The sequence below is a fragment of the Solanum verrucosum genome, unplaced genomic scaffold (assembly GCF_900185275.1).
Source record: "Solanum verrucosum unplaced genomic scaffold, falcon-dt-bn FXZP01000253.1, whole genome shotgun sequence".
Classification (NCBI taxonomy): Eukaryota; Viridiplantae; Streptophyta; class Magnoliopsida; order Solanales; family Solanaceae; genus Solanum; species Solanum verrucosum.
Genome location: NW_026019984.1, coordinates 809,123 through 834,916, shown reverse-complemented (window position 1 = coordinate 834,916; position 25,794 = coordinate 809,123). Strand labels below are relative to the sequence as shown.

General features: G+C 29.0%; 1 protein-coding gene across 9 annotated transcripts; it reads right to left on the bottom strand.

Annotated features, from left to right (window-relative positions):
* Positions 1-3,333: 3,333 nt before the first annotated feature.
* LOC125818367 (SNF1-related protein kinase regulatory subunit beta-3-like) lies at positions 3,334-9,411 on the bottom strand. 9 transcript variants are annotated; one of them, XM_049497894.1, is made up of 5 exons: positions 9,300-9,411; positions 8,633-8,698; positions 6,646-6,712; positions 4,108-4,167; positions 3,334-4,030 (listed from the first exon to the last, which is right to left on the bottom strand). In XM_049497894.1, exons 3-5 carry the CDS (start codon positions 6,697-6,699, stop codon positions 3,695-3,697), a joined length of 450 nt encoding a protein of 149 aa, XP_049353851.1. In that variant the 5' UTR covers positions 6,700-6,712; positions 8,633-8,698; positions 9,300-9,411; the 3' UTR covers positions 3,334-3,694. The 9 variants fall into 9 exon arrangements, with proteins under 9 accessions (XP_049353851.1, XP_049353853.1, XP_049353850.1 ...); XM_049497896.1 differs by having other exon boundaries at positions 6,664-6,712; XM_049497893.1 differs by lacking the exon at positions 9,300-9,411 and adding an exon at positions 9,211-9,281.
* Positions 9,412-25,794: the final 16,383 nt, after the last annotated feature.

The following is a 25,794-nucleotide window of genomic DNA, read 5'->3' as shown; positions in this document are numbered from 1 at the left end:
ATAATATTTTCTAAATTGAGGAAATCAAATGAACTATATGATTAGTAAAATACCGAACACACAAAGTTAAAATTCTGAATCCGTCTTTCTTCAAACTTTTTCTAGTTTATTTTCATGCTAATGATAACAAATACAACAAAAAATACTAGATTTTTTGCATCTGTCATAGTTTTGGTGAATGAGTTACTTGATATTTGTTGCTGATAGAAGGTAATAGATACCTCATCAAATTAATCACAGTATGTGTAAATTGATCCGAACATGAAAATATAATAAAAGGTACAATATTCAAAAGTAAGAGTTAGATGCATGATTACATAATGAAGATGGTACACAATTCTAATTAGTTATCATTAGTCTGACTTATCATTTCTATTTTTATTTTTTGGTTTAAAGAATTTCCCAATAATAATCGATGATATAAACTTTATTAGTTAGTTGTTGTTTACCTGGTCAATATTGAGCTCATGTTGCAATCATTAAAATTAAGGTCATTTCTATTTGGTTTAAGATAAGGTACAATAGTAAGTACACTGTATAAGGCAAATTACAAGTTTATCAAGAGCCAAGATAAGCACAATAATCATTCCTACTCCTTTGACTCTATATTGATCACACTTTCGAACCGTGAAAATAATAATAAAATAATTTTCATCTAACTTACAAATTTAAGTTGTTAATGTAATCACTAATATTTATTTTAGGGAAACTTACATAAATATACCATATTAAAAAAATATTTACCATTTATAGCAATAATTATTTTTTTTCACTTGATCACTTTTAATTCAATTTTAATACATATTACAAAGAATACTTTATTATTCACATATAATACATTTTAATACACTTATAATACAATGTGTCAATTTCTTACCAAACAAACATAATATATTTTTAAAAAAACAGTTATAATACATATATATTGCATACATAATTCACTTTTAATATATATTGCAGATTTAATATAGTATTGCTATAAATGATAATAAATAAAAAATATCGCTAAAATCAGTAATTATTTATTAAAAGATACTCATCCAAGTAATTTTTCATATTTATATTTATTACATTGTGATAGATTATTTCCATCAAAACTTTAGGAGTGTTGTCCCCTCCTTGAACCATATAGAAATACGAGAAATATTTTGTGCATTGTACTGCCTTAGTCATTCCTTTGACATTGGCTTCATCTTTGGAGGTTATCATTCTAGGGTGTGTTAGGTAATAGAAAATATTTTTTCGAAAATAATTTTCTTATTTATTTTATAAATAAAGAGTTAATCAAATTAAGTACACAAAAAATACTATTTCATAAGTATATTTTAATATAATTTATTCAAACACTGTGAGATGAAATCTAATGTTTCAAAATATGATCAATTAAATATAAAAAAAAATAAAAATATTCTCTTTGGTACCAAACACATCTTGAATGGTGAATGATTATAATGAATCTCATTAATCAGATGGGTACATAGAATTAATTCCCAAATTAATTAATTAACAATCCATGATTGAACTTTACTTTATTTAATTGAGTTGACAATTAGAAAAAATGAGATCAATGTACGGAGCCAAACAAAGTACATTCGACATACCTTTGACCTTGGCTTTTCATATTTGGGAAATTAATTTGAGAATTAATTAATAAGAATTTAATTTTATTGACGGCTCTAGGTGTAAATATTAATATTTATATATTATCATTATATTTTGATATGGGATATGTAGCAAAGCTAAATATTATTTTTTTACTAACTTATATCATCTGGAAAAATAATTACTTATTTTTTCAGGAAAATATTGCGCTTCTACCAAACACACGTTCACTAAATGTTTTTTTTAATTATTTATTAAGTTAATTTTTCAAACGATCATTCAACTAATAGTACTATTATCTTAGAAAGTCACGTTCTTTATTAAAAAAAGTTAAAATCAAGATGAAGGTTTATTTTATTTGATAATAACTAATAACTATTAAGTTGAGTACTGACCATACAAAAAATCAATATAAGTATGTGAATATCTTCTTCTTTCTTTTTCTCATAAGCCTAGAAAACGAGATTTAATAAAATAGAAATTCTCGTTTTAAGGATATTTATCTTGGAAAAGTCCTTAGCAAATATAAACTTATTGTTTTTTTTCTTATTATTATTATTATTATAATAATAGAGTTTATTTAAAGGAGCCAAACGCCTCATATATAAATAAAATAAATGAAAGTATTTGTTGACTTGTAATCGATAACTATCCGTATAGATACCGTACTTCATTTTATATTTTTATTATTTTCTCACTTAGATATTTTTATTAAAGTTCAATTACATTTAAATTTGCACATTGCAAGGCTCATTTTTTAGAGTGATGCTCTCAATAATATCTTTTCAATTTTCAGAAATTAAAATAAAGACTGCTGATTAAGAATAATCCATATTAATTACTTTATTTTATTAATTAAACTTTTAAAAAAGTTTCTTAAAGTCAAAAGGAATATTATATTGGCAATCAAGTTAGGCCTGCACAACGATGGAGGGATATGAAGACTTATGCGATTCCTTCATCTTAATCAGAGGTTAATTTCAATAGAAAGTATTTTCTTATATTAAGAATCGAATAAAAAGAAGAGTTACGTCTGGCATATTTAACTTATATTAAATGTCACAATAACATAGAATATGATGTCATAATCTTAATACTAATAAATTTACTACGCTATGAAATATGAAGAATTATTTCAAACTTTTTATGTGTATTAATCTATGAAATTTTCAAAATATATGTAATCAGCTCTATTTGAGCTCAAATTTTATGAATTCATTCATGACGACCTAGTAAATGATATTCATAGTTTTTTCAAAGGCAAATGTTGCCTTTTTTGGAGGTTAGGGGTCACAAAACAAATTCAGGACTATCACGACTTTTTGTGTGTATCAATTCATGAATTTTCCAAAATATGTGTTGACCAATTTTGTTTGAGCTCAAATTTTATGGATTCATTCGTGACGACCTAGTAAAGGATACTCATAGTTACCCTAGGATCAAATAGAGTTAGTCTGTCATATTCTAAAAAAATCATGAACTAGTACACACGAAAAATACTTAAATAATCCAAATTCCTTACAACTCAGGCATACCTCTTTTTGGTTGAAGTTGTTTGATATTCAAATCTGAAGTGTAGCATTCTATTTTTTTCTTTTAAGAGAATTAACCTAAATTGCCGCTCATCTAACCGCTTAAATATAGATAACCATCAAATAAATAATATATATGTGTGTAATTTATATATCATTAGTGCATAATCTATATATACCGACTAGAAAAACCAAACAGTAAATCTGACAAACTATTTGAATAAAGATACCTCCTTAGGATGAAGAGTATATAATTGTAAAGGGCATCATCACACATGATGAAGATAAGGTTATCAAACATATGCTAGAGTCTAATGCACAACAATAAAACTTTCCCAAAGTTAAAACTAACAGCAGACACATGACTAATTTTTTACCATACTACAATAGTAAAGTTTTCGAAACTAACCGCGATCTAGTATTGATTGTTCAAGTCCAAGGACGATCGCGGTCCTAATTTTATCTACTTTCACAACCAGCTGTGAAGAAATAAACGATTTCCTGCGGATCAATTGTTGTGTATTTACCTTTCTATCTATTGCTTCCATCAGAACAAACAATCAGGCGTTGTTGGTACTTCCTCCTCTCCTTTCAGCTGGTTTGTAAAGCACGACGGTAACAAACTTTGAGCGAAAACGAGATGTTACACCGACTGCCACGACTGGTCCCGGGGTTTGTCTGTCCTCGAGGTAGAGATGGTTTAGAACCACGTGTTGTGGTGATGGCAGCTCTGCAGATTGATCCCTAGTCACACTGTGGTGGTTCAATATGGTAGTGTGCAGCTGTGGTGGAACCATTGGTGGTTCACGTGCATCATCTTCGTTTCCAGGATGTACGTTGTTGTAACTTACATCAGGTGATCTTGGTATTTCGAAACCTGTCACAATAGCTTCATCCTGTGTGCATAACTTGGATTAAGGCATAGTTTTAACAAACAATAGTACAATCAATATGTATGAAATGTGCAACTTACTTGAGCTTCGCCATATCGATGTGCTTGATTCATGTTCACTTCAACGAAGAGTCGCACAAACTGAAATAGAGAAATGGAATCCTTTAATTGACATGATTCAGAGCCTTATAAATTGAACGTATACTTAAAAGACATGTATCATAAATGGAAACACAATTCAAATGAACAAAGACGGTATAATTACAATTACGTTTTCCAGTTATACATGGCACCTGCCGTGGAAGAGAATGATCGATTTTAATTCAAGATGACCAAATTCAAGGTTTCAACAGTGTTGTCAAAAGCAAAAAAGCTGTAAGGTCCGTTGAGGCTTTAAGCACAAATAAAGTGTTGGCTTTAACGCAAAAGGTGCAAAGGGAGAAAAAATACAAATATATATATAGGTTTAGTCCAAGACTAACAATCATAAGTATGAATGACAAACATACGTACAAAGAAATTGAAAAAAAGAACAAATAAATTGTTTGGTGTTTGCTTCTTCAGCAGAGACTTATTGGCAAAGAAAAATATGTCTTAGAGCCTTGATGATGTTAATAAAGCACACATTAAGAGAGGAGAAGTGCTCAACACAATTCCGACTCTCGCCTTCAATGCTTAAGCACGCCTTTGACAACATTGGGTTTCAAGCATTTCTTTTCTACTGTAGAAGTTTCTCATAAACATCTACAACAAGATCCTAATCCCCAGTGTTATCCAAGGCACTCTTAAGCCCTGAAGCGAGGCTCAAATCATGTCAAGCGCTTCGCCTCGCTTAATGTGCACTTCAGTGTTGTCATCAAGGTTCTAAGGCATAATTTTCCTTGCTAATGAACCTCTTCGGAAGAGACGACACTAAACAGTTGATATTTAGTAATTATTTTTCAATTTCTTTGTATATATATTTGTCATTCATGCTTATAAATTATTAGTCTTGGACTAAAACATATATATTTGTATTTTTTCTCCCTTTGCACCTTTTTGCATTAAAGCTCACGCTTTATTTGCGCTTTGCGCTTAAAGCCCCAACAGACCTTAGAGCTTTTTGCGCTTTTTGCTTTTGATAACATGCTAATCCTATACGTAGAATCTGAAGAAGGTATTTACCTAGGGTGAAACATTCATGCAAGATCTACAGAGCTATTCTCCGGAACATGTCAAATCGAAATGAGCAACAAATGATTGCAGCTATGAACTTGTACCAGAAGCTTCTTCAATGTGTATTCAAGAGAGAGATAAAAAAGAGTTTCACAGGACACTACACAAGATCAAAACTTGTTACTAATTTCAATAAAATAAGAAATAATGGTGCACACTATCCCCTTTGTCCTTTAAATACTAGAAAAAGTTCCTTCAAGCTGATACACACTTATCCACCAACTATGCTGCACCGGACTCGCACTCTCCTACCTTAAACTCCAATGTAGGAAATTCCCCTTAAACATAATCAAACTCATTCTTCCCAACTACATACCTCAACCTATCCAAAATCAAAGTATCATTGATCGAAGAACTTCCAACTCTGCCTTCACAAAGAAGGCTTCCAAACATAGTCAACAAACTAAACACGTCCACACATATTCTAAACTTAGATATCTAAACTTTAACTTTATTCTGAAAATGGAAACACATGAGCTTTAATAGCATTCTCCATTCTAGAAGTAGAAAAAGGAAGAGAAATCCATGTGGAAAAGGTAAGCCCCGCTTTCAAGCTATAATCCACATAAGAAATCCTCTCCCAGCTCCCAAAATACTAGCAGTAACCGTTTTCCAAGGGGGGGAAAAGGAGAAAATTTGTATGTTGTTACAGACGGGAGGCCGCACACTGCCAGACGCAGTTTTTTGGGAAAATATAGTGGGAAAAGAAGATTGAACTCAAGATTTTTAAAGGAGGATTCAAAAGATTGAGTTTCTTCTAAACCTTCTTCCCTTAATCTTGTGCTATGAACATGATGACTCTTAACTTTTCTATGATAGTTTTTACACCATAGCTTTCTCATAGTTGAGTTTTGATGAAACCTATGATTTGATTAGTGATTAATCCATGTGTGGTTATAAAACCACAAAGGGCCCCAATTCCATGTACTAAGAATAGATGTCTACTTTTACTTGTCCGGTTTAGAAAACCAAGATATAATTTATCACTTAGTTCCTAATTTATGCTTATTATTAACTAGTCATTTTCCAAAACATAAATTTATTATATTCAAAGGGTGATATTGTAAATTGTCATTCTATGTATTGCACCTTATACGGTGTGCCAAGTCAATACTGAACAAGCAAAAATGGATGAAGGGAATAAATTGTCTACCAAAAGTTTCAATTACAAATGACCACAAGTACCTAATTTATTTGACTTTATCTGGCCTCTAATATTCTCAAATATAAAAGAATGACCCTATACTAGTAATGCATGAAAACAAAGTTGAAAACATTAACTATTCCATCTTGACTTAATGATCAGCCGATGACCCCATTATGGCTTATACCATACACAAAAAATAAGACACTAAAAAGGGTTAATTTAAAAATAAAAGACCTATGTATAGATGGAACACGTACACAATTCCATACTCTTACCCCTACTTCCATAAATGCTTGCACTCCACACCACATTCCAACTGGTTACCTTAATAAAAAAATCCAAAACATGCAGCAATTCAAACTTCGACAATATCCCATATATTTTCAAATCATTAAAATATAAGTGAAAGAATCTAGGTTGGGATTGAGTCGTAGTTGTTATATTGTTTAAACTATCACAAGAATACTGCCAAAGATAAGAGCATGTCTTCGATTGTGACAACTCAACTAACAGTTTTTAATAACTGATGTCAAATAGTTAGAATTATCCATCCACGAGTTTGTCCTAACAAATTCAAAAGCCTTAGCTATTGGTTTAGCCTTTCCACTCCACCAAGCATCCTTGTCTCTCTTCTACCTCATTTCCATAAGCCAACTCATCTTAAATCATATTAAACCCTGCTTTTGTCAGCTTACTCAAATTGCTGGTCACATATCCAGATAAAGGAGTGTTGTAGAAGGTTGACCACCATCTAAAACTAGTTAATTTACGATGAAACAAAAAAATAACTATTCCACAAATTCTTCGTTCTGTTAATGTCGTTCCAAGAGCAAGGTTACACAAAAGACTTGCTGAAAGTTAATTGATAATGGCTCTCACCAGGAGGGTGCATGCACACCAACACACACACATATATAATTAGATTTGACTAAAATGACTAATCTAATTTCAGAAACTTCCTCGAGGACCAACTATGTTTATCATAAATTCTTTCAAACATTGATGACAGCAGTGCGTATGATAATCACCATCAAATCTCCTCCCTCAACTAACATTTGTAATCTACTATACAAATTTTTAACTCCTTTCAACCTATTTCTATTGGTCTTCATCTTTAAGCATCCACACTTTTAAGCAAACATCCAGTATTGCACTCTTTTAAATACTATTTTTTATTCTTTCCTGATAAGTAGTGCATTCTTCACTATCATACAAAGCAAGTGTACGCTCACAGCTCATTAGACATGTATAACTAATTTTACATGTAATTTAGGGGGAGAACACTTAAGCATGGAAACAATGCTCAAATGCAGATGCTGCATAAACTCTTTCCTTCTCCATTAAGCGCTAATAACTTATCTACCATCCTAAACACCATGTGCTTTCCGTGTTCAAGTGCAGATGCTACGTGAACTCTTTCCTTCCCCGTATTTAAGTACTAATAACTTACCTACCATGTAAAACACCACGTGATTTCCATGCTCAAGGGCAGATGATACATAACTCTTTCCTTCTCCATGATTAAGTGCTAATTAATAATCTACCATGCAAAACACCACATGACTGCATGATTCAATTACATTTCTGTTTAGCCCACTAGCTTAATTCAGAAACATTCATCATTCCTAAAAGTTCTTCAAACAGGTGATTGACGAAGAATCAATAATTCCTACTTCTTCCAAGTGCAGGATAACTCCAGAAACATAAAACCCACCAAAAGTGGAAAAAAGTTGCTTACTGGAAACTACACAATGTCAACTTGAAATATTAATACATTTCTTGAACAAAGATTTTCTTTCTAAAATAAGAATCAACTACTTTGCCAACCTCTAAAAATTTTATTCAACATGTATAAATAATCTATCCAGAACCACCACCAACAACAACAACATACCAGCATAATCCCACAAGTGGGGTTTGGGGAGGGTAGTGTGTATGCAAATCTTACCCCTACATTAGGAGGTAGGGGTTGTTTCCGGTAAGACCTCGGTAAGCAAAGAGAACTATGATTAGAACCCATAAACTAAATAACCTGGTTCCACCTTTGGTACCACCCTCCACCTCCCCTCACCCAAAAAAGGAAACCCTAAAAGGATCCAAAATCATTCACACAGGGAATCTACACAAATTGATTGTATATGTAATTTTGATTCTACAATCATTAATTCACAAACACAAAATACAACAACGAACTACAAAGACAAACATTCATAAACTAATCAAACTTCCACAAGTTACACTAACCTGATTCAACTTTCCTTTGGTTCTTCAATCATACACACAAAGAATTCAGCAGAATCAACAACCCATCTGCACCAAAAATCAATGGAAACACAAGAAAAATCAAAACTTTAATCCATCAAACAAAAAAATCCAACAAGAACCACTAAACCTAAAACCCCAAATTGATCCACATAACACAAAGCAGAAAAAAGATCAAGAATTTAGTAAAAATGAATTCTTTCAACACAAACTCTATAGAAACAGGCAAAGAAGCACATAAAAATCAAAACTTTAAACTTTAGATAGAGCAAAAAAAAGTAACCCCAAGAGCAAAAACAAAGAATTTCACCTGAAAATGCCAGAAAAATCAAAACTTTATAAACAAAAATCAGATAAACCCATCAAGAACTACTAAACTAAAAAACCCAAATTGATCCACAAGACACAGAGCAGAAAAAAGATAAAGAATTTAGTAAAAATGATTTTTTTTTATACACAAACTCTATAGAAACAGGCAAAGAAGCACATAAAAATCAAAACTTTTAAGTTTACATAAAGCAAAAAAAGTAATCCCAATAACTAAAACCAATGAATTTAACCTGAAAATGCCAGAAAAACAAAAGGGGTTCTGAAACTCAAAAACAAAAAAAAAAAAAACACTCTTTACAGCTTATATAGAGTATCTCACCTAGAAGATTCCGCCTTAGAATCAAAAGAATCAAATTTACAAAATCACAAGAATTGTATTTTAGGGAAAAAAACATAATTCTGTAGAGAAATAAAACTTTTGCCAAAAAAAAGATAAATAGGAACATAAAGATTAACAATTGGGCTTAAGCAAATAGAGCAATGGGCCAAGTTATAAAATATCCTAATTAAGAACATGTCAAATTAAGTAAATAAATGAATGGGGAAAATTTACGCGGATAAGTAAATATATACTAATTAATTAGCTATTATAGCTATAGTTTGAATTACCGCTCGCAACCTCTTTTTAGCTATAATTATGTGCACCTCTCTCCTCTCTTCCTCTCTGTCGTTTTTCTCTCATCTCTTATACATATACATATACAATTATATGACAGATATACAAATACAATTCGTCTCTCTCCCTCTTTGCCCTCTCTCGCTCGTCTCTCTCATGCCTCTTCCAATCCCACTCGCAAGATATACAAAGACATATGTATATCAGTTACATATATATGATAGATATACAAATATAATTCACATCTCTCTACTCTCTGCCATCTATCGTTCACCTCTCTTATCCCTCTCCCAATCTCGCTCGTCTCTCTGCCTCTAACATGTAGCTACGAATCGTAATTAGCAAACTATAGTTATGGAACCTAATTAAGTTGTTATAGTGGCTATTTGCGAAAATTCCCTAAATGAAATACTACATGAGATATGTACAATAGGATTGGTGTTGGCAAAATGAGTCCATATGGCGGGTTAAAATTCAATTCGTTTTTTTTTACAAATCATTTCAACTCGTCCAAAACTCAACTCAAACTGTCCATTTACCACCACAAAATATGATATTGAATTACGAATTAGCTTTGGACCATATATACTTATTAATCAAACAAAAAAATAAAGAATTTTATTTGAATACTGATATTGAACTTGAAATTAACCAAGAAAAAAATCACATAACTTTGTAATGACTTTAGACGCGTGTCACATCCGAAGTTAATTTTAACAAAGCCTAATTTTAGATAAATATATTTGAACGTTTTAAGAAAATGTAATTTCAGATATAATGTCTGAAATTCAACCTTAACTTCAAACACCGCTTATTTTAAAGTTTTTCGAATTAATAGACTTGACAATTTTACGTGTTGCTAATATGATTCAAATAGTGATTTCAAAATCAAGTATATGTGCATTTCGCCCACTAGGAAACAAACTCTATGAAAGACTATCATTAAGGATAAAAAGCATATCAACTATTTTTATGAGAGAAATTTCATAAAAGTATAGGTGAATATTATGTCGTTCAGTGAGATTTTTGCCATTTACATAATATTACTTTTTTTTTCTTTTTTTAGATTGTTGCTACTCCCTCCGTCCACAATTATTTGGCAGGTATACTAAAAATAGATGTCCAAGATTAATTGTCAATTTAAACAATCAAGAAGTAATTAGTCACTTTTTTCCAATTCTGCCCTTAATGATTGTGTAGTTCAATTGAAAAGTTATGTGGACTTTTGATATTCTTGATATAGTAGGGTTATATTAGTCAAATTATACCTTGTATTAAATTTTCATTGACGGATGTGCATAACCTTACCCTGACAAACAATTGTGGACGGAGGAAGTATTAAATATGCAAGTCCTTAATTGATGCGAGCAATCAATGCAATAATGTAACCAATCATATTAATTAACGAAATTTACATTATTGATTTGTTGTGAAGTTGTAAACAAGACAACAAAATAATCTATAAAAATTTCATAAACAAAATCTGATAATTTTTATTTACCCTATTGACTTCATTTTCTTTTTGTTTACCGGGGGTTGTGGATGAAGTATCAAAGTTAATATTGTTGCGGTGTATCAACTATATATATTAACCGAGTCCGGAGCCTAAAGGGCAAAAAAAATTGTCAAAAATTCCAAAAGGGCACATCACTTTTTTTTCTAACCAAAAGGGCAAAATAGCTGCTGCGTTAGCAGCGATTTTTCTCTGACAAAATTGCTGCTACAGTAGCGATTTTGTAAAAAAAATTAAAAATCGCTGCCACAGCAGCGATTTTGTTAATTTATTATTATTATTATTATTAAAAATCGCTGCCATTGTAAAAATAAAAAAAAATGTTGTGGCAACGATTTTAAGTCAGAAATTTTTTTTTCCTTACACATCGCTGCAGGGGCAGCGTTTTTCATGCCGAGTGCTATTATTTTCATGCCTATTATTACTTATTAATAATATAAAAATGATAAACAAGACGACAGTATACTCAATAAAATTGTTGAAGCATGAGGAAAATTGAATTATATATCATAAATAATAATAATAAAAGAATATTAAATTCAAAAAAAAACTTTTTTAAAAAAATTCTTAACCAAATTCGCTATAGCAGCGATTTTGAAGAAAAAAAGTTTTTTCTTTTTTGAGAAAATATGCAGCGATTTTTATTTTTGTTTTGTCAGAAGCCCTTTTGGTTTTTTTTTTTTTTGATGTGCCGTTTTAGTTTTTTTTAAGAAAAAACAGCGATTTTTAATTTAAAAAAATAATTTACAAAATCGCTGCTGTGGCAGTGATTTTTAATAAAAAAAAAATTATTTTTTTCTTTTTACAAAATCACTGCTGTGGCAGTGATTTTTAATTAAAAAATAATAATAATAAAATTTAGACGAAATCACTGCTAGGGCAGCGATTTCGTCATTTTGTCAGAGGAAAATCGCTGCTGACTCAGCGATTTTGCCCTTTTGGTTAGAATAAAAAGTGATGTGCCCTTTTGGAATTTTTGACAAATTTTTTTGCCCTTTAGGCTCCGGACTCTATATTAACCATTTAAGTTTTGATAATACATTTCAGGATTTGGAACGCTAACAACAATTCCTTAGATAATTGATGGTATCATGATACCTTTCTGATACATTACATCATGATACCATTTTGATACACAATGCATCATGCATAAAACCATTTTGGGAGTCGGGGGAGTTGTATGTGAAATCTCACTTTTTTTTGCACATATATTGGGCATTTAGGATCTATTTTACAGGAATTAGGCGATTTTCTATGTTTTTCATGTATGTTGGCCATAAATATTTTGGTGATATGGCTTCCAAACGATTTTTTTGCCAACCTTTACGGAGGCATCCATAGGGAGTTGGGGGAGCAGTCGGTAAAGTCTCACCATATTTTGCACATACTTTGAATATTTAGGAATCATTTTATAGAAATTAGGTGATTTTCTAAAATTTTCGTGTGTGTTAGCCTATTATTAGTTTGGTGATATGGCTTCTGGACGATTTTTTTAAAAATCTATATGGAATCCCCCGTAAGGAGTGGGGGAGCAGTACGAGAAGCCTAATCATTTTTACACATATTTTGGACATTAAAGAGCTATTTAACGGGAATTAGGTGATTTTCTCAGTTTTTGGTGTGTGTTAGCCCATGAATAATTTTGGTGATATGACTTTCAAGCGATTTTTTTGCAAAACCTTAACAGAACCCTCCATAGGTACTTAGGGAGTTGAGAAACCAGTATATAAGTCTCACCATTTTTTGCACATATTTTACGCATTCAACATCTGTTTTATAGAAATTAGGCGGTTTTCTCAGTTGTGTGTGTTAGCCCATGAATATTTTTGTGATATGGCTTCCGGACGATTTTTTGCAAAGTCTTTATGGAACCCTTAGTAGGGAGTTCGGGGAGCAATACATGACGCCTCACCTTTTTTTGTACATATTTGGACATTTATGAGCCATTTTAGAGAAATTAGGCGATTTTCTCAATTTTTGTATGTTTTACCCCATGAATATTGTGGTGATATGACTTTTGGATGATTTTTTTACAAAATCTTTACGAAACCCTCCGTAGGGAGTTGGAGGAGCCCTACTATAAGTCTCACCATTGTTGCACATATTTTGGGCACTTATGATCCATTTTACAGGAATTAGGTGATTTTTTCCATTTTTCCTGCATGTTAGCCCATAAATTTGGTGATATGACTTTCTTAGATAATTATTTTAGATAGTTTCAAATATATATATACAATAAAATAATTAGTTTACAACAAATATAGCTACATTTTATTTACATAAAAAAATTAGCCAAAAGTCATAGGAAGTATACATTGACTATATAATATAGTTTGTCAAAAGTCATGAAAAATATACACTGACTATACATTATGATATACTCAAATTACTGAATATAGCTTAATTATATATGAAGTGTATATTGAGTATACATGAAGTATACACTGACTATTCAATTTTGATCAACTCAAAAGCACCTCGAAACAGTCTCAAAATTTAGATATGAAATCCTCTCGATGTGTCTGGTCTTTTGATATAAAAGAGAAGAAGACGACAAATGCGAAGAAGAAGGACGAAGAAAATTACTAGTTTTTTTGTTATAATTAAGTTTGTCGAATGTTCTTTTGGAGTAATTAACCCTTTTTTAAAATAGAATTTTAAGGAATAAGTATAAAGTTTATGTTTGCCTAGTTGTATAAATTTTCCTTTATATAAACATCCTTACATAATTGGGATTCAACTTTTCATGGTATTGGGCCAAGAAACTATTGGGTTGTCCCAATTTCTCTAAAATATATGGTAAGATGAATAGGAAAATATATTGTAAGAAGTACGTACTAGGAAATTTAATAACTAAGTAGTCCTAAAATATATGGTAAGTGGAAGAGAAGATATATGATAAGAAGTAGGGAAAATTGTATATAATAGCAAATTATTAATTTAAATTAAATGTCATAACCATAGTTTGATTTAATTGTACCCCGTAGCAAACTGTTGTTATTTCACCTCTCTCCCTGGTGAATCTCGCTCACCACTCTCGGCAGTCTCTCCTTCGCCTCTCTTGCTTTTATACAAACGCAAATGTATAAAATGTGTTTATGTTTGTATAAAGCGAGAGAAAATTATATGTATACATATATTTTCGTTCCCTATCTCCCCTCTCCCAGATCTCGCTCGCCACTCTCACTCGCCTCTCTCACTTTATACAAACACAAATGTATACATTGCGTTTGTTTGTATAAAGCGAGAGAAAATTGTATATACAAATACAAATACATATATTTTGGTCCTATACACTTATGATTATACAAATACAGATTTTCCCCTGCTCAGTTTTGTTTTGTCTTTCTCTCTTTTCTCGCTTTTTACAAACACAGATTGTACAATTGATTCTTTTGTATATGTATACCGAAACAGGTTATCCAATTGCTTCTTTTGTATTTGTGTATAGCGAAATATACATTAATAGTCATAGCAAACATAAAGTTTGTTGTGGAGCGCAATTATACAAACTATAGCTATAGCATATAAATATGATTTTTGTGTTTGCTATATGTGAAAGTTGCTAGCTCTAAGAAGTATTAGTAAAATTAATAATTAAGGAATCTCAAAATAAATGATAACAAATACTTAGAGAATTAATAATTAAGGAATCAAGGAGTCCTAAAATGTACGGTAAGAGCAAATGAAAAATATGGTAAGAAGTATTAGACTTTTTAATAATTAAGTAGTCCTAAAATATATAATAAGAAATATTATGAGAATTAATAATTAAGAAATCAAGGAGTTCTAAAATACATGGTAAGAGGAAAATATATGATAAGAAGTATTAGGAAAATTAATAATTAATAAATCCTAAAATATATGGTAAAAGTAAGAGGAAAATATATGGTAAGAAGATTATGGAAAATTAATAATTAAGTAGTCCCAAAATATATGATAAGAAATATCAAGAGAACTTATAATTAAATAATCAAGTAGTCCTAAAATATATGGTATGAAAAGGTATTTTGTAAGTGAGATTTGTGAAGGATAAAATTATATGCAAATCTTATACTTATTTTTGTAAAGTAGAGAGATTATTTTCGATGAACTCTTAGCTGAAACGAGAAGTTATTCAAAGTAAAATTATATAAGAATTTTTTGTAGATACAAAGTAAATGAAATAAAATATAGTAAAATGCATTGAAAAATAAGAAATTACGGAGCTATTAAATACTACTACTAATAAGGATGAAAAGAGAGGCGGCTAGCTCTGCACCCTTGCCTCATTAAATCATATAAGTGTACTCCCTCTGATCCATTTTAATTGTCGTGATTACTTAGTAAAAACAAATATTTCAACAATAATTGTTGTTTTAGAAAATTAAAATTTAATCAATTATTAGTTTTTCCTCTTTAGTTTTGCTCAATATAAAGAATGATTAATGTGCTGAAAAAGTATAATATTTAAATGAGATAAAATAATAAATAAGGATAATTTATTTAAATTGTTTTTTTATTTATGTTTCCACAATAAACATGCAAAAAAGAAATGACAAGTAAAATAGACTAAAAAAAAGTAGTACAATTTACAAAAATTGATGTAAACACCTAATGGAGATAAGTTTTACCCCTTACGAGTTTTATCTTTCGTTATGTGGTAAAAGTTGAATCTGATTATATAATATTCCACTCCTAATTTGTCTCTCCCTCGAACTAAATTATACTCTCTTTGTTCAAATTTATATAAGAAAATCTTAAATATAAGGATCAAAACGTTTAATTTTAAGTATAAATACTTTACTTCTTTTAAAAAAAAATATACATATTAAAAAATTACACGGATAATACCATAAATTAACATAGCTAACAATTTAAACTATTTTTAAAATATTATAATAAAAAATATCTAACTCTTCAAATAATAACACCTTCACATAAAATGAAACAAAATAGAAATAGTTTTTTTAAAACATAAAATAAAATAAAATCCATGTCCACACTCTTATAGATAGTAAGTAGGGGGGGTGGGTTGGTGAGCAATCGAAATGCTTAACTTGACTTTAGCCCACCTATACTACTACATTTCAATTTGTTCAATTTGACGTATTTTGATTGGACACGAAATTTGAGAAAATAAAAAAAATTATATTTTATATTTAAAATAAAAATATGTTAAATGTACCAAATCGTCCTATCTTTTGTTTTTAAATATGTCAGGTGAAAAATTGAAATTTAAAAATTGTTAAAAAAAGAAAAGAGTCATTCTTTTTATACACAGACTAAAATGAAAAAGTATATCAAACAAATTGAAACGAATGAGGTATATATTTTATTAAATATATATAATTAACAAATTATTCTTCCAACAAGTTCACGTGCTTCCCACGTGAAGGTAACCCTACTAAATTCCCATAAACTTTATATCATGAAAAATACAACACAAAATGTGTATTTATTGATCTTTTAGTACCTTATAGTCCCCACTCTCTCACTTTTAGGCTTTTAACCCCTTTAGGACCTTACCTACTTAAATTCCATGCAACCCAATAATGACTTTTTGGCATCCCCTAAACCCTTGAGGACCATAAATTCAAAAATATTTATTTATATTCGCTATTTATATTAAATTATAAAATAAGGATACATGAGTGGAGCTACAAGTTTAAAAATCTATATTTGATTAAACTCAATACTTTTTATTTAAATAACATATATTTAAAAAAATTAAAATTCAATTATTATGATTTGAATTTGTCAATTTATAATTCAGAATTTATTAAATTTAAAATTTTGATTATGCCTCAAAAATGTGTATAGTTATTATAGTTTAGTGATTACCATTTGAGGCCTATCTGCCTCATAAATAATGAGTTCATAGGCGATGACCACTTTCTCCATTTAATAGTCATGATAAATAATACAAATTGTTGTTATTTAATATTAATCTCTTAGACTATATACACACACCAACTATATTAAAGTGAGAATATGTAAGAGCAAAGCTAGATGTTCAGAAATAGGGTGGATCGAATTCAGTAATTTTATTTAAATAATATATTTATAACTTTAAAATTTTAATTATCATAATTTGAATTTCTCATTCTAAAATTTAAATTACATAAGATTAAAATTTTAATTTTACTTCTAATAACACGTATAGTTATTATAGTTGAGTGACTACGATCAAATGTTATCTACCTCATAAATTATGAGGTCATAGGATATGACCACTTTCTCCATTTAATAATCATAGTAAATAATACAAATTATTGTTATTTATTAAATTGTTCCTCCTATGTATATGCTAGGTTACATTAGATTTGGATCTCTTAGTCTTATATCTACAGACCAACTATGTAAAAATAAATAATTACTTAATGTAAACTATAGTAGTTCATATTTATGTAAATAGTCTTTAATTAATTGGGCAAATTACAGAAATCACATATTTTTAAGGCAAAATTACTATTTATCCCTTAAAAGTTTATAATTACAGAAATCCCTCAAACGGATACAATAATATAACCGCTGATACATTAATCTGATGCGCGAGATACATTAATCGTTAAGTAAGATACATTACATGTTATACATGATACACTAATCTGATGTACATTTTATACATGATATACTAATCTGATGCGCGAGATACAATAATATAAGTGTTGATACATTAATCTGATGCGCGAGATACACTAATCTGATGCGCGAAAATGAGGAATTTTGGAAATTTGTAAAACTTATAGGGGATAATGGTAATAAGTAAACTAAAAAGTGGGATTTCTGTAATTTTTCCTTAATTAAAAGCCTCGTATTTGAATTATGATGGTAAATTCATTTTTTATGAAGAATATTTCATTCTTAATTTTTTACGTAAATTTAAATTAATCAGGTTACACTGCAAATAAGTATCGAAAATCGTGTGGGAAAAAATTACTTTTATTTTTCTGACATTAAAGAAGAAATAGAGAAAGTAACTAGCTAGTAAAGCTTGTAGTTGTCTGTACGGACAAATGGATCAAACTTCAGTAGAGTGTTGTTTTTTTTTTTAAAAAAATAATCTTATTATAAAGTTCAATAAATTTTACATAATAAAATTAGGTTAAAAACATCAACAAACACTTAAACTCGTCAATGAATTTTACAAAGTCATTCATATTATGATTTAATTTAATTGAGCAATTAAATACATTTTAAAGTGTTCTTATTAAATACTTTCGACTTAAATTTTTACAAAGTTTATTTTTGTATGTATATTCCATCGCCCTTTATGTATCAAAATTAATAAAAATATGTTTGAGTTTTACAACTTATCAAAATTAATCTGTATAATCAAATAAGGAGGTTACATATTTTAAATAATTGACTTATCTATATAATAATCACTTAAAAATACATACATAAACATTTCCATAATTTATAACATAAATACCTTTTTTAAAATTTTTTTTTTATCATATGTTAAGTGCTCCACTGTAACAGTTTGTAATATAAAATGCATACAATAACTACAGGTTAGTGACTTTTTAAAAAGGATAACAGATAATATTTTTTATGACATAATTCATAAATAAAAATGGAGGCTTTGATGGCAGAGAGAATCTAAAATAAATCTAACACACCTTACACAAAAATATATTTAATTCATTCAGGTTTTTTTTCTGGTGTGACACCGTGAAAACAAAATTTCTTGTCTCCACTTTTATATTATTATTTTTTCTTATAACAATAGATTCATAATTTAGACGTTGTGATTATTATAAGTTGCAAAATGAGGTATGAAATATATATAATTATATTTTTTTTATTAGACTAAAAAGTAAAAAATAAGTAATTTTATCTTTTCTCGTGTTCTAAATCTTTTCTCATCAATTAGATAAAAAAGGAACGGATTCTGTAATCTATCAATTTGAATTTAATCGAGATTCAATACGAATATCATACCTAGAGTAATATATATAAAAAAATTCAGTAGCTTTGTGAGTGGGTATCACATAGGAGAGTTTTAGTGGATTTCGAAAAGATTATAAGACAAAAAAAAAGTACCTTATATTAAGTGAGTGGTTCAACTTCATTTGTTTATCAAAATATTCTGACCAATTATTGAAAAATATCTTGCCTTAGATTTGATCCCTCTTTTTAAATATATATAGGAGTATATATTTTTTATTCCCATGTTTATGGTTCCCTTGTGGAAAATTGCTTTGTTTAATCTTTTTCTTTTTGATGTTGGGGTCGTTTAGTTGTTGATTAGAAAGTGAATTATATTCATATATTAAAATTAACATAATTAATACCATGTTTTGAAAAATAGTCCCATATAGAAAAATCACTGGAAAATAGTTGTTTTCCTTGAATTTCAGCTATATATGGATGGATGTCGATGTTATTTACTGAACTTTTGTCATATGTAGCTTTCACCATATTTGTCGTCTAAAATTAGATTTGATAAAACATGATTTCAAATAACATATGGTTAAAGTTATTTCAAAATAAATTAGGTGTGATTATCTTTTTAAAATTAAATACAAATTAAATAACGATATCCAAATAAAATACTTGTATACTAGAATAAACCTAAGGAGGGTACACATTTTTCAAAAGAAAAAAATTAGGGTTTAGTTAAGATGGCAATGTGTAACTAATGCACTCATACTGAGGTATCAACCTCACACTAAAAGCATGGGCCCATCCAAGAGTTTCACAAGAAAATAATTTCAAAAATTAAGAATATTAAAAGAAATTCTAAGTTTAGATGAACCCGATAATTCAATATTTCAACACAAAATATAAGTGTATATACAATATGTAAAAATTACTAAAATTGCAATACATAGTAGATATGATGAGCTTATAACTTTGAAAATATATCGAGTTCAACGCGAAAAACCTCAAAAGCTTAAGATGTTGAATTTAAATTCTAGATCCGCCTCTAACAAACGATGAATCTACCTCTTTGAGTGAGAGTGCACTTCTAAGAAAATAATTAGGGTTTGGTGTAACTACTGCAGTATGGGCCAATCCAAAAGCTTTCACAACAAAATTTAAAAATAAATTAATATTAGAAAAATAAAATAAAAAAGAAATAGCATCATTTATGTGTATATATATATCCCCTTTTCTCACTGTTACCATCTCTATGAGCTTCCTAACCCCTCTTTTCTCATCTTTATCTTCTCTTATCTTTCATTAAAAAAATGAAAATAAAAAAAAATACTACAAATTTTTTGGATCTATGTAGTATGGTTAATTTCCTTTATATTGCATCTTATTTTATTTTTTTGAGCTATTTTTTTCTATATTTATTTGCTAGTGATCTTGAAATATATGTTTCTATGAGTTTTTGTTTTTGTTTTTGTTTTTATTTTTGATTCTATGTTTTTTTTTCTTAAATCAATTTCTTAGTTTTTTTTTTTAGCTAGATTTCTCTTTATTTGCTAGTGATTTTGATAATTATTATGTTTTTAGATATATTTTTCTATATTTATTTGTTAGTGATCTTGAAGATATATGCTTCTATGAGTTTTTGTTTTTATTTTTATTTTATGTTTTTATTTAATCAATTTCTTAGTGTATTGATTTAGCTTGCTTCTTCAATTGAAAGATTGTGGTCAAGTTATATATGATGGAATTTTTGAACAAATCCAATCTACATATAAGTTTTTTAATTTTATTTTTTGTTTTGAAGTCTTAAATAGTGTAGATTCTTCTTAATTTAGACCTTTACTTTTGTAGCTAAGAATATGTATATATGTACTTGGATTTTGTACCCTATAAATATATATCCTATGTGAAACATTTATTTAGGGTTTGTGGTTCATTTTGTAGACATCCAATAAAATTGAAACGGTACAGAGAAAATAGGGTTTTTGAATTTGAATCAGGCTTATCGATCGATCAAACAATTAACAACAGTTGTTGTTTGCAGATGTAGCATCATCAAGATTCATACATGAAAATTAAGAGGCAAGGTTATATATGTAGCTTTAATTGAAATGAAAAAATATAATATATCATGACCATCGTCTATTTATTTTAAAGTGAGAATCTTGATGATGCTGCATCAGCAATAAATAACTATCAGTGACAGAGTCAGGATTTTTAAGGGTTTCTAATATCCAATAGGGTTTTGTATATAAAGGGGTTCGGATGAATCTCTTCTGCCTCCGCTCTAAACTAATTATGAGCTGTGGAGACAGAATTTTGAAAAATTCAACATCTATTTTATATATATATATAACGATATTTTCTTGACTTTTCCATATCATCCTATTTGATTTTTTTGGTGAAATGAACCCCTTTCGTTCCTCTAGCTTCGCCCCGTCACTCTCTAAGCAAAGTAAGTAGTACGGATGCTCAGTTCATTTGTACCTGGAGATAGATGATTAAATGGATTTAATTTTCCTTTATTTTATTTTACTGTATTTTTCAGTACTTTATAGTAAATATTCTTGTCAGTTATATATCTATTTATATATGTAACAATTTTTTATTTTTATTTTTTAAAATTCTAACAGGTGAAAATTAGATTCTTTGTTTATTTTGAGACTGCAGATCTGTGGCCACTGAAGTTCTCATAGATCAGAACTTGTAATTTCTCTATCTTACACAGATTTGGTACGAAAAATATATTTACACAATCAGATCATTTATTATAAGGTATGCAATTATACTAAATTTTATTACAAGCACTCATCGATTGATTACCTAGTTATTATTTGGAGTTTATGTGTATAAAATTAAAGATTTTGTGTCTGAATTCATGAACAACATTGTTATACTTCAAATCAAGCTAAGATAGATTAAAACAGAGGGCGTAACATGTTAAAATACATTAATCAAATGGTTTATATTGTTAGTATATATAACTTTTTTAAACCTAATTTTGTTTTAGGTCAACGAATTGGAGAAAACTTCTCATGGGAAGAGGTTAATTTGAGTTGCCAAGTTTTTTTTTTTTTTCAAAAAAGATTCAAAATATAATTTTAAGTATTTCATGGGAAAATGAAAAATCATCTAAGTTATGTTTTTTGTCTGTTGAATCAATGAAATATTTTATATGGGAACTTGCTGCTTCATGGATTTTTGTGACTTTGAGTGTGTGCAAAATCATGAATTTAGTGCATGTCAATGTCATTATTAGGTTGGATTTTGCCTCAAAGAGTTTTTTTCAACCATAAGAAGAGGAGTTTTGGAGGAACGGAACAAGTACTTAGGTCAGAGTAGGATCAATGCCTACATTATACTGATCTCGATCACGCTCTTTCCGAACCCTGTATATATAAATACAAAATGATTTTTTCATTAGATTGCTATTTTGTGAATGTATGAATGAATAGAGCAAATGCAACACATGATCTACACAACTTGCTAGAAAATGACCTAGCAAGTTGCTATACGATATGAGTATAGAGATGTCAGAATGATGGTATGATGCTTGATTTAATTTACTACCTTCACCATATATTACTAAAGGTAGCTTGGACGTATGCACGCATGACAAGAAAAAGCTAACTCTAGGCTTTGGTGTCCATAATGCTCGATCGTGTGAGTGATACACAATGAGTATCAAAAATTGATGTATCGAGTCACGTGAAATAACTTAACATGATAGAGAAGTTAATGAGTACGTAAACAAAGTTTACATTCATAATTGAAAAGATTAAAATGTTATGTATATATGAAATAATGATGTGAGACTTTTTAAAAGAAAATATACGAACTCATCTCAAAGCGGACAATATTATTAAATAACAAGTTATGCTCTGAATCTTTTCTAGTGTAACTAATTAATCATCTTAAAAGAGTTGTATTAGATTCTCAGTCAACCTTTTTAGTCATGTCATTTATATATGCTTGATATTTTTGCGGAGAAATTATATTAATCTTTTCTGTATTTTTCTAATTTTATCGAAGGTCTTAAAGGGACATCATGGCACTTGTTGACTGAAGTGTAATTGTCACCTTTCAATTAAATCATCCCAATTGCATGAAACTGATTCACTGATTTTATAATTGCTTTCCCACTTTCTACTTGTCTTTTTCTTTTGTCATAATGCAAAATTCCCTATATAACATTTTTAGTATTTCTCTTCCTAATTTGTCTAATTTCTATTTGCATAAAAAATATACAATTTTTCTCAACACAAAAATCTGATTCATCAATCCATTAAGCACTAGGTTGAATTTGTGTTGTAATAAAATCTAGCCTAGCAAGATCATAATTATTTTTTTCTTGTCATGAACTTTTATGGTAATTCCACACTGACATAACTGTATGGAAGATTTTTTTAAATAATCACAGCATTCGGATCAGTTTTCGCACATCTTGATTAATTTTACAGGATATTAGTCATCTGTCACCTCCAACAACATATAGCAAGTAACTTTGTCTATCAAATTTAAAACATATAAGAAGAAATCACCTTATATACACGTTTAAACTAGAAAAAATTAAATGGGGTTTTAGAAGTTAAGTTTGTAATGGAGACTGTTGAAATGTAGGTTAAAATTAAATGTAAAGTGAAAGAATAATATTTAGAGAATTCAAGATCTAAGTTTTATGAGTTTAATATTTAATTTACACATAAATTTATGTTTTATGTAAAAAATTATTAGTTCCAAATTAATGAGCTTGAGATATTTTCTACCTCTCAGCACTAGATGTGTTTTTCTAAATAAATGAAGGCAATATGCGTCTTTTACATACATATTTATCACTTCATCATAATTAAACTATATATAGCCTTACTTTAATTTTTAACTGTTAAAATTATTTGAATTGCCGTAAATATGGTTCTCAATAATGCATGGAAGTAAAATAATTAAGAAACATGGCACTAGTTTCCTTCTTTCTTTTTCTTTATGGGTGTGTTTGGTACGGAGGAAAACTATTTTTTGGAATTACTTTTTTCTTATATTTAATTGGTCAAATTTTTTGAAAAATATTTTATCTAAGAATATAAATTCCTTACAAATGACAAAAAAAATCTTCCTTGATTGAAGTAGGGAAAATAAATTTTCACAAGCGACATTCCACATTATGTCCTCCCCACCCTGCAACACACCTCATCTTCACCCCACCATCCCACACCTCTACCTCCACATTACCGATCCCTACCTCCAATAATATCTGTCTAGACTATATACAAATGTTTCTAGACTAAGATCAAAGATTAATTAGACACATTACATGTTGTATACAAGAAAATGGACTTTGATACTTAAGAGCATTTGGCTTAGTTTTTTTCTTTGTTTTTATTCCCTTACGTCCACATATATATAAAGTGAAAGGAAGCAGAAACAGCAGTGGTACGTAGTACTAACTGGTCCATAATCCATTATATTTAGATTGGGGTGGGGGGGGGGGGGGGGGTTGTGGTCCATTGATTTGAAAAAGAGATGACAATACCAATAAGGTCATTCTAGGAGATTTTGTAGTACATATTTAAATCCTTTATGTCTAAAGGCATTTGATATTAGTATACTACTTTTTCCAGCCATACAAATATTGAGGTACATTTTATATATATATATACATACATACATCCAAGTTATTTAAAATAATATAATACTAATAATAATAATAATTCCAAAGATCGTGATGTTGCTATTAAAGGAAGAACTAGATCAAGCATGGCTAAAATTAGCGTAGAAATTAATCTCTCTAATAAATCGAGACTGAATAATCATGTGTATGGGTCTGGCTGCAAAATAATACTAATTATTTTGCTACAAGGATATGATCAAAAGATTGAATATGAAGGGGTACCCAAATATTGTAACCATTGTAAATATAGACTATGATCATTAATATTCTCTTAATTATGCAAATTGTTTTGCGGCAAAAAGATTTTATCATGGTTAAATTGTAATTAACGAATATAAAAAAGCGTATTTATATAGATAAAAGATTAAATTACCTTATAGACATATATCCATACCCATATTTTAAAATAATTACATATATTTTCCAATTTCCACTAATTAAGATTTCGTATCATGTTTTAAGTTAGATACATAGAGATATATCATTGTCTAAAAACAAGCATAGATTAGAATAATTGAATATCTGAAAGATTATGTATCCCGCAGTTAACACCTTCATCTTAATCAATCTGATTTATCTCATCAACCTCCCTAAATTAGTGTAATTTGTGTCGTTTACCCTAGATAAAATCATCTCATTATTTGATGAAAATGAACTAGGATAACAAAAAATTAAAACAATTTATGTGTTAGTTAGACTAGGTATATTATATAGAGTTATTTAGACACACTATAACTATTTATTATAATACATGATTCACAATCAATAAACAAAATTAGACTAGGTATATATCATATAGAATTATTTAGACACACTATAACTATTTTTATTTAGCTTTGTGAATATTTTTTTTCTTTTATCATATTCTCAAGTGTTATAAGCTTCCTTACTATACCGTAAATTACATAACAAAAGTTAGTATTTCATATTATCATAAAGATATTTACATTGATATTCCTACATAATATCATTGATATAGAACCGTAGAAGAAAAATATTTCATCAGAATTTTTATATTTGAACTCTTATTATATCAAAATCACTGATTTAAGATCCTCTTTTATATATATAAATTTAAAAAATAAAATTGTGTGCAGTTTTTAACTATTTGAAAAAAATATTTTGAGAGCAAATACAAAAATTTGTATTTA

What these genes read in the sequence shown, in the direction of transcription:
- LOC125818367 (XM_049497894.1), bottom strand. Translation starts at nt 6,699, where the DNA reads ATGTGGTGTGGAGTGCAAGCATTTATGGAAGTAGGGGTAAGAGTATGG. An exon ending in GGGTAAGAGTATGGAATTGT is followed by an intron (nt 4,168 to 6,645) that starts GTACGTGTTCCA and finishes TCTCTATTTCAG; the next exon opens with TTTGTGCGACTCTTCGTTGA. An exon ending in ATCGATATGGCGAAGCTCAA is followed by an intron (nt 4,031 to 4,107) that starts GTAAGTTGCACA and finishes TTATGCACACAG; the next exon opens with GATGAAGCTATTGTGACAGG.